A 16,257-nucleotide genomic window follows, 5' to 3' on the forward strand; every position below is an offset into this window, starting at 1 on the left:
TTTTTAAATTTCTTTGTACAAATTTAAGGGAATAGTATTACAAATAAATTCAAATTTATCTTTTTACATATACTAATAAAACTAATAAATATTTATGCTAAAGTTTATTTGGATCTATTTATGTTTATTTGCATCAATGTAGATTAATTTTGATATAGCGATTTAATTTATCTTTTTCTAATTCTTAAAATTAAAGTAAAATAAAGAGTCAGTTCAAAAGCAAATCAAGAGTAAAGTTAATCTACATTTGTGGAAATGGATTTTTATTTATTTAAGTTATTTCATTAAAACTGCAGCAAAATGTGATTATTGATGATCTGCATAAGCTAAATTATTCGTTGTGTTTTTTGCAGTTGGTTTCAGGACATAATCAAAATTTTTAATTTTGACAAAAAGTTAATATAAACTTTAAAAACTTATAGTTTTTAACAAATCAAATGATATGTAAGCTAATAAATGAACGAAGAGTTAGGTATTAATTTTATAAAATATATCTTTAATCTCAATACTAAACCAACTACAGACGACGTTTCGACTTTACGGAATCTTCTTCAGCGTGAATATTAATTTAATATTAATATTACTTATAACACCATTTATGTTTATTAACCTGCATGCCATTTAAATCGTGTTTCATACGTCAAGAAGCATACGTAAATATACATTAAGATTCATATAATACAGTTGTTTTTTATTAAATCTATTAAAAATTGATTAATGCTTAATTAATTCATAATAGTTTACATATACTTTGTAAAACAGTAATTACAAAAAGTAATATTTTACCTTATTTTTTATTTTTTTCTTTTAATTTTTTCATTTAAAGATGTACAACAACACTTTTCTAATCAAATAACTATTTGCATTTGATATATTTCATTACTGTTAAAAGATTACATTTTATTATGAATAAAATTTGGCAACAACACACTAAATAATGGGATTGGTTATTCTAGTTTAACGATCACTACCATAATGTTTAAAAATTATAGATTATACATTCATTAATAGTGATAACGTGAACACTTATACCTTCTCACACGAAATTAAACGCATATTAAAGGATATTTAAAGTGCGCATTCCGTTTCTACATATTCGTACATTATGAAAAAAAAAACTAGAAACATACGTATTAAATATGCTGATATGTTTACAACTCCATGAAAAGGAATTAGTGTTCCCCTGTGTTACATATATATTGTGTGTTTTATTTGTAGTATATACCTTGTTACTAAGTTTCAGGAGGTATCAACAGGAATGACATTTTTTTCAAAATTCCCGTATTGGAGGTCAATTATTTTTCTAAATTACACGGTTAACTGATTATACTTTATGATATACATTTGTTGAAAATTCTGATTTATAATAATAAGTTTTTAATTTTTTCTTCTTGTTAGGAAAAAATATATTGTGCTAAATAAACAGCCAATATGTGCATTGTTCAACACATAAGAGTATAAACATATTTCTTAATAATTTTCTTTCAAACAATACAATACAAAAAATAAATTTACTTTAAATTTCACATATAGGAACACAATACATTAATAAACATCTTAATAAAAAGTTTAGCAATGTTGTGATCTTCTATTATACACATACATTGAAATTTTTCAAAGATATCTTAAAATACTTCAATTAAAAAAATACTTCAAATAAAAAATAAAATGTTTCATAAAAATTACAAATGTAATGCTTGTAACATTTTTTTAATAGTTTGAATAACAAAATATTCGTGAATCTTGCACTTGAAACCTAGTAGACAAAGAGTCGAAAGGTTATCTTTAAAAATCAACATTTTTTTAATATTAAAAGAAGATGGTATTATATGTTACGGCAATTGTATTACGGCCATAAATCTTCATTATTAGATTACAAATTCTAGTAATTGCTTATGGAATCATTTGTTCCCGCCATTATACAATAACGCTAATATGTTAATTCGTAATAACCGACATTCGTTATAAGACATTTTTAATTATAAGTATTTAAAAAATTTAAATTTTTTTACATTTTAGCATTTAATTAAAATAACTGTGGTATTTTCCGCGTAGAAATTTGTCATATTATATTTAGTTGTATATATTTTAGAAATTGAAAAAAATATAAAAAGGTAAATTACAACCATTCTGTTATGTACCTTTATATCATAATAGTATGTTGTGATTTCAGTTTTCTACTTTCAATATTAACGAAATTATAATAAGTTGAATCAATTTGTCAACATAACAAGTAGCGCAATTATGTATTATAACGTACGTAAAATGATTATTTTAGGAATTTTAAAAGGCTTAGCAATTATATTTTGTGATACAAAAATATAGAGGAACAGTAGTGAATGATATATAGGAAAAATGTTTAGATCTTGTATTTTTTATTCAATTTAATGTCTGTACATTGTAAGTACATTTTATTTGTTTAGAATATGTATTTTTAGTGCACGGAATTAATGCCGCACAAACATTCTGTGAAAAAAAAAGCAACACTTACGCTCGCGCAGAATATACAAAGTGTACGTATCTGCACGTATTAACGTCTTCAATATTGCATTATTATTAGAGGAAAGAAGAAGGTTATGAACTACCATTTTGTTTTATTTAAATAACTCAATAAATATTTGTGACATAATTTTTGTAATATTTGTCTTTTAATTCTTGTATAAGTTTTATAATTCAATATAAGTTTGTTAAAGTTTTACCAATGTTATAAGAATTATTCAGATATGTACTTAACAAACATAATTAACAATTTATTGAAAAGAGAAAAAAGATAGCAGTTAGAATCAATAGGAGAATATGGAACATCACTAATATTTTCAAAATCGTTTTTATGTTTAAAAGATAAAAAATTAACGTTCTTTAGCGAATTTTGCAATTATAAGAATATGCAGAAGAGGAAGCGGTTGAATGTAGCGACTAAACTACTAAAGAAATAATGCAACACTACTTCTAGCGCGGCATCTATAGCACGAGATTATCATCTCGTTTTTCTAAAAATTAAATGGTGGAACCCATATATTATTATACCCGAAAATTTTGCAAAATAAGGAGTGAAAATGGAAGTCCAAACAAATTTAAAATTTTTTTAAACATAAGTATACTATTGTAAAGAATATAAAATATCATAAAACTTTTGCATAGAACATTTTTTTATAAACTTTATATTTTCAAAGATATTCGCCAAAAACAAAATAATCTGTTATCTTCAAGGAGTGGTTTCAACCACTAAATGTCGAGATACGCTAAAACAATATAGATCTAATATTTTTTTATGTTCTACGACATATCCAAAGTTCATTAAAATCGGTGAGGGACACTTCCGACCGTTATTAAAATATTGCCAAAAACTGCTATAGTATAACAGTTTTAGTATAGATAGTAATAATAAAATTTAAACGTAATTCCATAGTGAAAAAGTTAATTATAAAATAAATTCATAAATTAAAACAATTTTAATAAAGTATTAAAATATATATTGCTATGTATTAAATAACTAAGTTTATAAAAACTAGAATTAAATATTTTAAAAATAAAACCAATTTAAAGATTAAAAATGAATATATACAATTTATTTAAAAAATAGACAACTTATTTAAAATAAAATTATATTACGAAAGAAATAAACTACATCTATGATCTGTAATAGAGAAATATATACGGTTTACATTTCACAATAATTTTATGTTTTATATCATATGAGAAAAAAAAGAAAAAAGAAAAACAAAACAATTTTAAGAAGCTGTGTAAACATGTAAAATCGTTTAGTATTATCAATAATACTTACTTATCATTGTTTAAACTATGCAATTTATAAAAGAAAATTATGCAATTTCACATTCTCACTTTTGAAGAATTCTTTTTTAACAGATTTTATAAAAAAGATATAAAAAAGTTTCCACGTTTATGAACTTTAAACGTTTATAGATTTTTATGTCTTTAATTCTCTCAGCAGATCATTTTTATTAGCATTAATAAAGTGCAATGTTTAGCTTTTGAGGAATAAGAGAGTACCCTTTTAGAAAACTTATGCTAGTACTGACAATATTCCTCTACTCGATAAATTAAGTTTTTGCTAGGTGCGGCATATATACTAGAATTATTCTATGCTTCTACTTTCTTTTGAAACTGTATCGCATTATTATACAAATGTATGTACACTTAAATTTTTTGTTACTTAATATTTGATCTGGCTGTTCATATTTCGATTTATAAAAAGTTTAATAATTGGCACCGAATTTTACTAATGCAGCTTCATTAAAAAGGTGCTAAATAATAATAATAACAATAATGTATGATTTGTATTACATATATATTATTATAGATTGTCAATATTACAGTCTATATTCAGGAGAATTACATATACTTACATACATTTGCATATATTCTGTAATATATTTGCTTTATTTTAAATAAATATAATTTTATTTAATTTTAAATAAAAATTATACACACACACACACACACACACACACACACATATATATATATATATATTCTCTTTGTCAACCTCGATCTTTTATGAAAAAGATTAAGATCTCTATTTGTATGCTCTATAGTGACTGTTTTGGCAAAGATACTCTCAATGCTTTGTCATTGCCTTTCGAGAGATGGTGAACAATTAAAAATATACATTTCATACTGCACAAACTAATATTGGATTTTTGCATATTGTATAATTTATTATTGAAAATTACAATCTCCAACATATACCTCAATGGTCGAGTTAGTAGGACACCCATACGAAATGTAGGAAAATCCAAATTAAAATTCTGGCTGGGACGTTATTTATCATAATAATTTTTTTACAATTTTATGGGGGAGATTTAAAAAAGGAAGAGATTTTATAGATTTGTTAGCGTTAAAAATATTGAATTACTCGTAATTTTAATTTGTAATATTACATATTTTGGCTAAAAATATCGACAAAATTTGTCTTTCAAGACTGACAAATTTTGTCGATATCCAGTTCGCGTGTAATAAATTTCCAAAACTTTTCAAACACTTCTTGAATACGTTTTTATTTAATATTTGCAATCTGATTATAATAAATGTAAATATGATAATAAATAAATGTAAATACAACACTAATGAGACTTATTATTGCTAATTATAATGAAAAGAAATGAATGGATTTTTTTTGCCGACAGAACTGACGAAGAACTATTTATTATATTAAAAGTTTAACACAACATTTCGATCTAGGGTTCAGACCCTTTTCAAGTAAAAATAGTCATAATAGTTCGAGATTACCTCGTTTCAAATAAACTTGCTACAGAAACATTACAAATCCGTAAATCTATGTCACTGAATTACGGATTTGAGACATGTTTCTGTTCAATTTTACGGTCGTAATGAGAAATTCCTAATTTAGACATTTAATAACGCAATAGGATAATATGATACATCTACGCAAATATATAGCAATACTAAATATAAATGCAGTTTTTTAATGTTAAAACATTATATATATATATATATATATATATATATATATATAGTATATATATATATAAAATCTACACACACAATTTTTAAAAATAAAAATAAAACAATAATATTTGCGTAACGTACTTGTATATTATGACGTAAAATAGATTTTTTAAGTACTTATATACATATATATATTTGAATAACATTCATCTACTTTCCTTTAAAAAATTCAAAATAAATTTATTTAAATTTAAAAAAGCGTAAAGTTTAAATATTACGAGTATATGTTCTTTTTTTATTTAACTATTACTACGGAATACATTAATAATAATTATTCCCTATTCCAAGATCATATTATACAAAACGCATATATTGTATTAATCTACTGCTCTAGTAGATTAATACAATATCCAAAACAGTCATATCCAAAAACAAGTTGAAATGATATAAAAATGAATCATAATTGATGAAAAAATAACTTTTAATAATCATTTTAATATCATAATGACTTTTGTGCTGGATATGTTTGAATATGTTTTCAAATTTACTGCGTGAAATAGATTTTAAAAACATTTTGATTGTAACATTTTACACGCACATATAATATTTTGAAAAATTCTTTCACAATTGTAATATGTGAAATATAAAATTGTATTATCTTTTATTATCTTTATTTTTATATCTATTACCTTTATTTAGAAAAAAAGAAATAGATACATGCTTACCTAATAAGTTTACTAAAAAGTTGAAACAAGTTCTTAATGCAATATCTTTTCTCCCCCCCCCCTCTCTCTCTCTCTCTGTACCAAGCACATGCGTACACATACATATCCACGCACGCACCCCTTCCCCCCACACAGCATAGAGAAAGAAAGAGAGAAAATTTTAATTCATTTGCATTGTTAAGATTTTCAAATCTTGTAGTTACCTAAGTTATGTATTCCTGTAATTTTTTATTCTTTAAGATACTATGTTCAGAGGGCTAAATAAATATCGATTCATTCATTCTTTCTTTTCTCTATCCGTAATGAATATTAATATTCTTATCATGTATGTAATGAATGCTACGAATAAACTGCTAAAAAACACAAACGAACCATCGAGTATTCACAAACACTGCAGCCGCTGTAGTACACTACCGTCTGTCCGTCCCTCTTGTCAGAGTCCAGCTGTCAAAAACAGCAATTCTCGCGGTAATGATTGCGAAGACTCCGATAATTCTTCATGCAGTTGCGGATCGCTCGCGGTCTCATCTGTACCGATTAGATCTGTTCAACAGAAAAAGCGATCGACTTCCTCGCGATTTGAAAACAGCCAAGCGCGCAAGTCAACAATTGAGAATTCTTCCGACTTCAAAACTTTCACGATTCACACGCTTGCGCACTTTTCTCCCTCTTCTCTCATGTATTTTTCAGTTATTCGATAAATATATATGTTTATCCTCACTTTTGACAGAAGTCTCACATCATCGAGAAACCGCTGCCAACGACAATCTTGTTTAAAACATCGTCGTTGTCGTATTCTATGCGTTTTGTATGTTGTATGTAATCTCGCATAACTTTTACCTACGCTGTCACCGTGAAGTCATTATAACATTTGTAGCGAGCGATAGTCCTTTCAATACGGTATCTTTAACGTTAAAAACGAAAAGTTTCCTTTCTAGAAAGAAAATTCTAAAAAAAAATTCTAAACTTAATCCTATTGAATTTCATTTACGGCTGTTTTTGTTTAAAAGAGCCTCTCAAAATTTGTTTGAGTTAAAATTTTAAGCGTCAAAATCTCGTTGGGTTCTCGAAACTTAAGCATCATCGTATGCGCACAACGTAGCGGCAAAAAGAGAAAAAGGAATTGAAGGAGAAGAGCATATCAATACATCTGCGATCTTTTCTTCAGCGTCTCGTCAGATACGTTATCATACGAGAGAGCGAAACATAAATTTACGTACGACAAAATAATAAGAAATGAACACAACTGGGAGACGAGACTGTCGTTCATGGACGTGTTGCGGACGCGTGATATACGCGTTTATACGCGCGTCCATTTGCCTATGTAGCGTTGTTATTTTCGGAGGCCAACAAAAATCAGAAACGTTAAACACTCATCGCGACAATGATAAAAAAAACATGTTGGAGAGGAACGCGTAATGAATTTTTTGGGATATATTTGGGAAATACAAGCAAAAAAGCCAAAGAAAACGATTCCAATTCTTTCGTCTCCTTTTTTTCTTTTTCCTTTTTTTTTATTTTGCTTTTTCTTTACTCTACGTTACTTCTCACACGAGAAAATTCATGCCGAAAAATCGACGAGTAGCCAAGCAGGAAGAAGCGCAAAGTGAATCACTCCCGGAAAACGATGGTCACACGGGAAACGTACCATTGTCAGGTACGAGCGATTTGCGAACTCAAATTAGAGTCCGTCACCTCCTCCTCCTTCTGTTCTTCCGCCACCACCGTTTCTTCCTCCTCCTCCTTCTCCTTCACCTTCTCCTTCTATTTCTCCTTTTTCCCTCCTCTTTCTCCTTCTTTTCTGTTCTTATTCGCGCAATATCGCGTGGTGCAAACTCGCGTTTGAAAAAAATTCACGAGTCACAATTAATAAAACATCTTGATCGGATTAATGTAATTCTTGCCGGTCATAAAAATTGTAGAAACAAAAAAAAATAATTTTTTTTTAGCTAACGGTAATAAATAAACAACAAGAAAAACTGCGAAAGTTGCTGTAAGAATGGGCCACGGTGTCTCTACGATAAATAACACATTGTGAGCATTAATTCGATGGGAAAGTGCACAACACGAATGCATCGACATGAAAAACGTAACGACCAGCAATCAACTAAACCAAACATAAAATTAACACTTTGATCCATCCACGCGAATTCGAGAAGCAAGAATCTATACCAGCCGAACATATGGCTCTATATAAAGCGCCTGGTACAGTTTTCCCCCATATTCTTTGAAGAGATACACTGCACCGCGCCATTTCGTTGAAGTTCCGACAAGGCACAACCGAATGGATGATTTCGTAGGAGTGCCATAACTTCGGTGCGACAGCGCAAGCACGAGATAACAAACAAAATAACCGCTGAGTTAATTTTTTAGCGCAAACAGTCTCACTTAGGCTATGAAGGCAAGTTGGACGCGCAATTACGTAGGAGGGCGCTATTTTGGATTCCGCGGGCTCGTACACGACCTACGTCTCACCGTTGGAGCAACGGACCGGCAATACGACGGATGCGACGTCGGTCGCCGCGACGACACTGAGACGCCGGTCGTCGGGACGCGCGTATCGAGACGCGGACGGTACCGCGCGCGCGGCGGCCAGGTACGGCACCCTAAACAGTTATTAATAGCCCCTGTCCTAGCTTACTAGATTTGCCCTCGAACTGACGCGACGCAACGCAACGCGACGTCAGACGATTTCTGCATTTTTTCCTAATCCTCCCTCTTATTTACTAACTTATTTATTAACTTATTTATTAATCCTTTTTTGTCAAATGATGAAATTTGGCCAATTTGCCAATATAACTTTGCATTCAATTTTATGACTCTGAATAAAACCTTTAATTTGAGATAAAAATGGTATCAATATATATTGGATTGATGTGCAGTACACACACACACACACACACAGAGGCGCGCGCGCACAACTATGTACACACACACACACACACAGGCGCGCGCGCGCAACTATGTACACACACACACACACACACACACAGGCGCGCGCGCACAACTATGTACACACACACACACACACACACAGGCGCGCGCGCACAACTATGTACACACACACACACACACACACACACACACACACACACACACACACACACACATATATACATATAATTTACATCGCAAGAATTAATCACGAAGATTATAGTCAAAAATAAACTGACAAGATTTTACATGTATATCATAAAATAGATTGCGTCGAAAGATGAGATAAATAAGGTAACAGAGCACGCGCGCGTTTAAAATCGCATACTTGCATAATCACTGTATTTTTTTTAATTTGATAAAAACATTGATATTTAAAAACTCTCAACTATTAAGAAAACAAATTCGAGTAAAAGCAGAAGTACACATGCACAAAATACCAAAATCAAGTAATTTCTACGTGAGTAGCAAACATAAACAAAGTGTTTTAAAAATCTAAGCACCTGTCCGACAGAAGGAGCCTGCAGATAAGTCGAAACATCCGGTTCCACCATGCAGCTTCTCAAAGTGTCCGGGATAAACATGAGTAATCTGAACGTTGTCTAAAACCCAGACTGCAGCTGGTTCAACCCTGCCGTCAATGTCTGATGCCGCTTGATGCCGCACTTTAACACCTAAGTCCAATGACAGTCGTTACAATGCGGAAGAAGAGCTTAGTTTGGATAACGAGCGCGGAATCCGAATTCGTTTTCGAAGCACCGATATCGTCCATATGACAAGGACCGTGTCCTTTTTAACGTACAGCTGTACGATTGCTTTTGCAAGTTTCCAAAAATAAAGCACGTGGATTGAAGGAATTTTCTACCCTTGCGAGCTATCGAAGAAGTTTCGGACAATACGGTGATAATAACGGGGTGGTAGTGATGTGGTTGTACCGAATTCTTAAACTCCACGAAGATCTGTCTTTGACGATTCGGTCGCTACCTTTCGTAAACAATTCTGCGCGTTCAAGAATTCTCACAGAACTGTTGTTCCTGACACCGACGGGTCCGCCGTTGGCAATGATATTACAAATGCTATTGACACTGTTAAACTGCCGTTTATCGGGTGGTGACGAGACGCCGCACCCAAGCACACGCATCCTACCTAACCGCAGCAGCCACAATTGCGAACTTTTCGATTTCGGATCTCCTTTATGTCTCTCTCTCTCTCTCTCTCTCTCTCTCTTTCGCGCGCGCGTATTGCCACAATTCGTGATACTCCCCCACACACACACACTGTCACCCCTTCCTCGTATCTCTTTCTTACGCTCCCTCTCTCCTTTCTGCTTTTATCTTACTGACTTTTGCTCCTTCCTATTCTCGATATCGTATTTTTCATTCTGCAAATGTCTATAAGGATGTTCCATAGATTTCTCTTTCTTCAGATCTTTATTTTTCATGTATTCCTTGCTCTCTCTCTCTCTCTCTCTCTCTCGTTCTCTGTCTTTCTTTATCTTTATCAATATTTTCCCTCTTTCTGCCTTTTCTCTTTGCCGCTAATTTTAATTGACTATTTCCTTTATCACATTGACGAATACAATGACAACACAACGGCAATAATAATAAAGGACTCTTGTGCTTCAGTTCCTTTCAGCTTCCGTGTCCGAAGACATCGAGCCTCGGACTACATCGACTCCAAATCGCGAACACTGCATCGATGTCGGCGACGGCGTCGGCGTCGGCGTCGGCGTCGGCGTCGGCGTCGGCGTCGGCGTCGGCGTCGGCGTCGGCGTAAAAAGCTAGCAGCGTCGCGCAAGCTCCATGTCAGAGTGCAGTCCGCTATGAGATATAGAAAGATAATTCAAAAAAACGAAAAGTGGAAATACATAAATCAGAATGAATAGATAAACAGGTTTAAATCCGTTGCGCGCGCTCGCGCGCGCGTGTGTGTGGGTCTGTCAGAAAATTAGAGAAAATATAATAGAAAAATAGAAAAATAAACTTTTTTATGTCTACATTTGAAATAAAAATATTAATATATTTACATGTGTATCATTATAGGATAGAAATATTTCTGTAAGATTGCAGAGACATAATATTGAAACATTCAAATTGTCGTAATTTCTTTGCAAGGTTACAGTCAAAATGTAACATCAAGATGTAACGATATCCGCTTTGGTTTGAAAGAAACATTTCTAAAATATTACAAAGAAAGTTTTTCTGAAAGATTTTAGTAAAATTGCTGCAAATGTCTTCTTTGATTTCATTTGCAACGTTAAGGATTCCCTTAAAAAAATATTTTAAAAGTGTATTATTTATATAAGAATATAAATATTGATAGCAGATAAAGCAAATCAATGAGCAAACGTTATTTTTTTCTTTAAAAATTTTGAATTTCACAATTTATTGTAGCCATTTCAATTAAATTGATCATAACGAAAATTCACATCAATATGATATAAAATTGACATTAGATTAGGTTTCAGTTTTTGAAATATTTTTATTAAAAGTTTATTTAACATATAAATTCTAGATAAACTGCGTGCGCATATTTGCTTTAAAATTCCTTCTATTTTTGCTAAGCGCCGTATGGAGACACTCATATTAAATCATAGACAAACTCATATTAAAGAATAGAGAATAGAAAATAAAAAATAGAGAGTAGAGAATAGAGAAAATATCACAATTTAAAAATAATTATGGATTGGTAAGCAAGTATTATCTTCCTTTTTTTGTTCAGTGAGCACTCTCAATTAATATTAATGAAACATTTTTAGTAATAAAACATATAATATACATATAATATACTTGTTTTTTAAGTATTTAAAATTATTTTAATGATAGAAACAAATGTTTTTAAACATTAATATAAAAGGATAATCAATGTCAGTTGTTTAATATATCGAAGGATAATATATATACTTAGAATATCAGATTTATATTCAAATTTCATCCTATTTAAATGTTATTTTAGTCCCAATTGTGATGTAATCCATGAGACATTCAGTGCTATGTGAGAATGACTTTATTTTGTTGCAGTTTTATTGTACAAGGGTCGTTCAATAAGTAAGGTAAATTTTCGCGAGCATCCCAATGAATTTTGTAGTATATGGCCAGATAACAACACTCTTTAACCCTTTGCATCAGTTTCGCCCTAAGGGCAACACTTATCGCCTAAGCTTATTTTTTGTATTAATCAAATATTTTACGTATTTGTATAACATATTTGGTATCATTCAATAGCTAAGATATTTCTATAACTAATGAATTTAATTGCAGGGGTAATTATTAAGTATACAATTGTTCTTAACAAAAACTCATTTTTAGCAAAAGAATTTGTTTGCGAAAATTATTCATTATCAACTTGTACTTAAAAATTATACTAGCTAGGGGTGTTTTGGGGTCGTGATTATGAATCTAAAGTCAAAATTACATAATTCAAAATGGCGGACATAATATCCACTCTGATTTATTATCCCCTTTCCATTCTCCCCCCCCCCCCTACCGGATGAATAAGCCACTTTTGGACCTTGGATCCATAGGGACTTTCATTTAGGTTATGAATTGTAACATATTATCATATTTAAAAAATTGGAAAGTCTATGTGAAAAAATTATAAATAATAAAAAAAAGCTCAAAGTTCATGAAAATTAGAAATTGGAGACAGGTGTAAGACTATCACTTTCGAGCGACATTCTGTGTTAATAATATTTATAATTGTAATTATTTGATTCTTGGGACCATTTATTATTACAAACGTGTGACTATTTATCATACATTCAAAATAATGGATCCTATATGATGAACTTAAAAACTAAAAAATTCTTTTGTGAGTACTTAGTACTTTTTTTGTTTCTGCGGTTACTGATTGCATACCTATATATGACAATCATTGACAAAATTAGAAGACAAATGGGAGTACTCCCCCCACCCTCCTCCGTCAATTGATGAAAAATAAGTATCAAAACTAAAAGTAATATAGACAATAGACATAAGATGTAGTCAAAGCCTAATGTTTTGCACATATAGCACATTTTTTAAATATGCAAAATACATTTTTTCATAGAAATTTATTTCACAGAATTGAGTAGCACTGTTGATTTCATGACAAAAATTTGTTACTTTGTTTTTAAATCGTTAAAAAAATAATTTTAATAATCTTTTTAAACATAACCAACTTAGTTTAAAGTCACAAGAACCGTCATTAGTTTTCTTTCCTCATAGCTATTTTCCATGAATACAAAAGATTAAGATGAAAATGACACGAACATTACAATTGTTATATCATAAAAAAGATTGTGTTAAAATTTTTTTTGATATTATATCTTAATCAAAAATTAATATTTTTTAAATAAATTTTTTAAATATATAAAATAGTAACTTTTAAAAAATAAATTTTTAAGTCATAATACATTAAAAATATTCAAGATAAATAATTATTAACAGCACACGCCAAAAACAAATCTATGTTTTGAGTCACCATCTTCTCGAAGTACAATTATCAAAAAATTAACAGTTTATCATATTTATATCATTTTGACATATTAATATTGTGTCAAAATACGTCAGAATAAAGTATAAAATATTTCGCAATAGTGAATCATTAATTTTTTGATAACTCTTAATGCTTTTATATCCAAAATATTACATTAAAAAATCATAGAATTTCACATTTTTAAAAATTACATTTTACCCTGGTTTAATGAATAATAAGAATAAAATAATACATGAAGGCACTCAAATGACTTTCCCCAATTTGCAGTCCAGATCATATAATTCTCTCTCTTTCACCAATGCACTTTTTTCTAAAATATTTTCTTTTTAAAATACTGCTTTGTTTTCATGAAAAATTGGGATATGCAGTATAGAAATATCAATTCTTTTTAGAATTATCTTATTTTAGCAAACATTAATAAAAAATGAATTCCAAGTCAACTAATTTATTCTCTGAAAAGAATTTTTATACTTAAAAGCTTTGCTTACAACTATGTTTATGATACATTATTGAATTACCTATTTTTTGCACAATTCACTGAACGCAAGTAATTAATTTCAGAATTAAGTGTAACAAAAGTTACACTAAATATCTAAAAACAAATTCATACAAAAGTTTGAACAATAATTTATCATGTTTAGTATTATTTGCATTTTTATATAACAAGATTGGAAGCAAATTAATGTAAATAATTTATACGTCCATTTAATATGGAACACTAATGGCATGTGAATAAGAACATGTCATTAGATACTTTATAAAAATGTCTCTTAATCTTGTCCAATTTATTAAAAGTTGTACAATGATCCTCTGAACAATACTAACGATGTATATTCCATGACTTTTTCAACAGATACATTGATAATGAGTTAAAACTGAAAAAAAATCCAATATTGAGTAAGATGACATTTACAAAATAATAATAGATATGGAGAACAAAGTAAAAAAGATACTTACCCTTTTTAGGAATTCCTCTGCACATATACGTGCTCTGGCATTGACCGATAATTTCATTTCACTGATTTCTCTATCAATTTCTTCCATAAAGTGAATAACAAAATCTACTATCTTGTGTTTGTACATTTGTTCTACATGAATATTAGTAATTAAAAAACTAATGTCATAGCCCTAAACATAAGTTAAATCACATTATTACAAATTATAAAAACTTAATTAACAAATAATAAGTAGCTGCTTACCTCTACTGGTTTTCTTCTAAGAATCATAAAGTGTTCGGCCCTCATTGTCATGAATCTCGTAAAATTATGACAAAGAATCTTTTCTAAATCATCAGCTTGTTTCACAGCAATACTTATTCTCATACTATTTATACTGGATTCAATCAAGACTTTCTCTTTATCGTTTCTACTTATCAAAATAGGTGTCAAAAGCAGTTCTTTACTTGCCCTTACTTCTACTTCAGGCTTGTTATGTTTTTCCACAATTTGAGAGGAAAAGTTCTCCAGGCACATAGCAGCAGTAAGCGTTCGCCTGACTGCCGTCAAATAGGGCTTGAGTGTTCCAGACTGTAAAATAAATAAGACAAATAATATAAAAGACATCAAATATTAACAATATGAATCAATTTGCTACAATTTTGTGTGCATACATGATTAACATTATTATTATAAAAATTCAGAATTGTACTTGAGATTAAAAACTTCCAAAATCCAAAGAAATTACTATCAGAATCCACATATTCTCACATACTTTTCACACTTGATACGACTAAGAGAATGCCATAATTCTTCCAAGTTACTCAAGTTCGAAATTATGAATAATGTGACTTACCATACTTGTGAAAGATAACTCACAAATCTCGATACAACATTCGCATTCACGTTAGTTCTGCTCAACTTTTAGAAACCTATTAAGCTTTTTCTTGATCTATTTGACTCGGTAAAACGTACGAAAACGACACATTAGATCGGTCAACGCACTTTTCACTATTCCAGCTTACGTTAGCGAATTTAACAAGCCTAAATCTAGAGATCTATTTAATTCAGTGATCCGATCCGATCCGATCCGATCCGATCTCCCTTCATACAACCAATGATTTTTGTGATTTAACTCGATCTTAAGCAATATTAGGGCGTCAACGACACATATCTCAAACCTATTTTCAATCGTCGAAATTTGATTACACTTATTACAGTAGGGCCGTTCTACAAATATATGTGTATTGGTCTGTTCTTTCTAGCTGCACTGTTGCACCGGTGCAATAAGTTAAAGTAAGACAAGTATATTTTTTCTCATTCTAACTTATTGTACCAGTGCAACAGTGCAGATAGAAAGAACAGACCATATGTCGCCTGTCGAGTGCATGCGCGTTGAGACATCGCTGCACTGCTGTAAACCAATCAAAGTAATTCCGTTTACTCTGATTGGTAAATTTTCTATTTTTCGTTCCGTTAAGGCCTAAACGCAATGCCAGGCAACAGGCAATAGGAACAGGAAATAAAGAAAGAGAAAAAGAGAGAAGAAGATCCTTTCTTTCTTTCTCTCTTTCATTATTTCTATTCCTATTGTCTGTTGCCTGGCATTGTGTTTAGGCCCTTAAGATGCCATGCGAGGGTGCAGTCACATGGGGCCAACGTACAGCGTACTGGCGTATGGCGTAAAGGAACTAGACCAATGTCTGTGCTAACAAAACGGGCGTAAATCTTGTGATTGGTCTAATTCCTTTACGCCA

General features: G+C 30.6%; 2 protein-coding genes across 9 annotated transcripts in view; both read right to left on the reverse strand.

The window, feature by feature from the left end:
- Nucleotides 1-11,051, reverse strand: part of LOC105832979 (nuclear factor 1 X-type) — a 49,444-nt gene extending 38,393 nt beyond the window's left edge. For 3 of the 8 annotated variants that reach the window (XM_036285115.1, XM_036285109.1, XM_012674341.3), the window contains exon 1: nt 9,593-11,051. In XM_036285115.1, the coding sequence (XP_036141008.1) occupies nt 9,593-9,673 (81 nt within the window). In that variant the 5' untranslated portion in view covers nt 9,674-11,051. Of the gene's footprint in view, nt 1-6,527; nt 7,104-7,803; nt 9,112-9,592 lie in introns of those variants that run through there. The other 5 variants (XM_036285113.1, XM_036285112.1, XM_036285111.1 and 2 more) reach the window with 5 other exon arrangements.
- Nucleotides 11,052-13,888: 2,837 nt separating this feature from the next.
- LOC105829961 (actin-related protein 2/3 complex subunit 4) lies at nt 13,889-15,751 on the reverse strand. The gene is made up of 4 exons (XM_012669053.3): nt 15,357-15,751; nt 14,765-15,091; nt 14,523-14,693; nt 13,889-14,440 (listed from the first exon to the last, which is right to left on the reverse strand). Exons 1-4 carry the CDS (start codon nt 15,357-15,359, stop codon nt 14,435-14,437), a joined length of 507 nt encoding a protein of 168 aa, XP_012524507.1. The 5' UTR covers nt 15,360-15,751; the 3' UTR covers nt 13,889-14,434.
- Between the last annotated feature and the right edge of the window lie 506 nt (nt 15,752-16,257).

This window comes from Monomorium pharaonis, chromosome 3 (assembly GCF_013373865.1).
Source record: "Monomorium pharaonis isolate MP-MQ-018 chromosome 3, ASM1337386v2, whole genome shotgun sequence".
In the NCBI taxonomy this organism is placed as follows: Eukaryota; Metazoa; Arthropoda; class Insecta; order Hymenoptera; family Formicidae; genus Monomorium; species Monomorium pharaonis.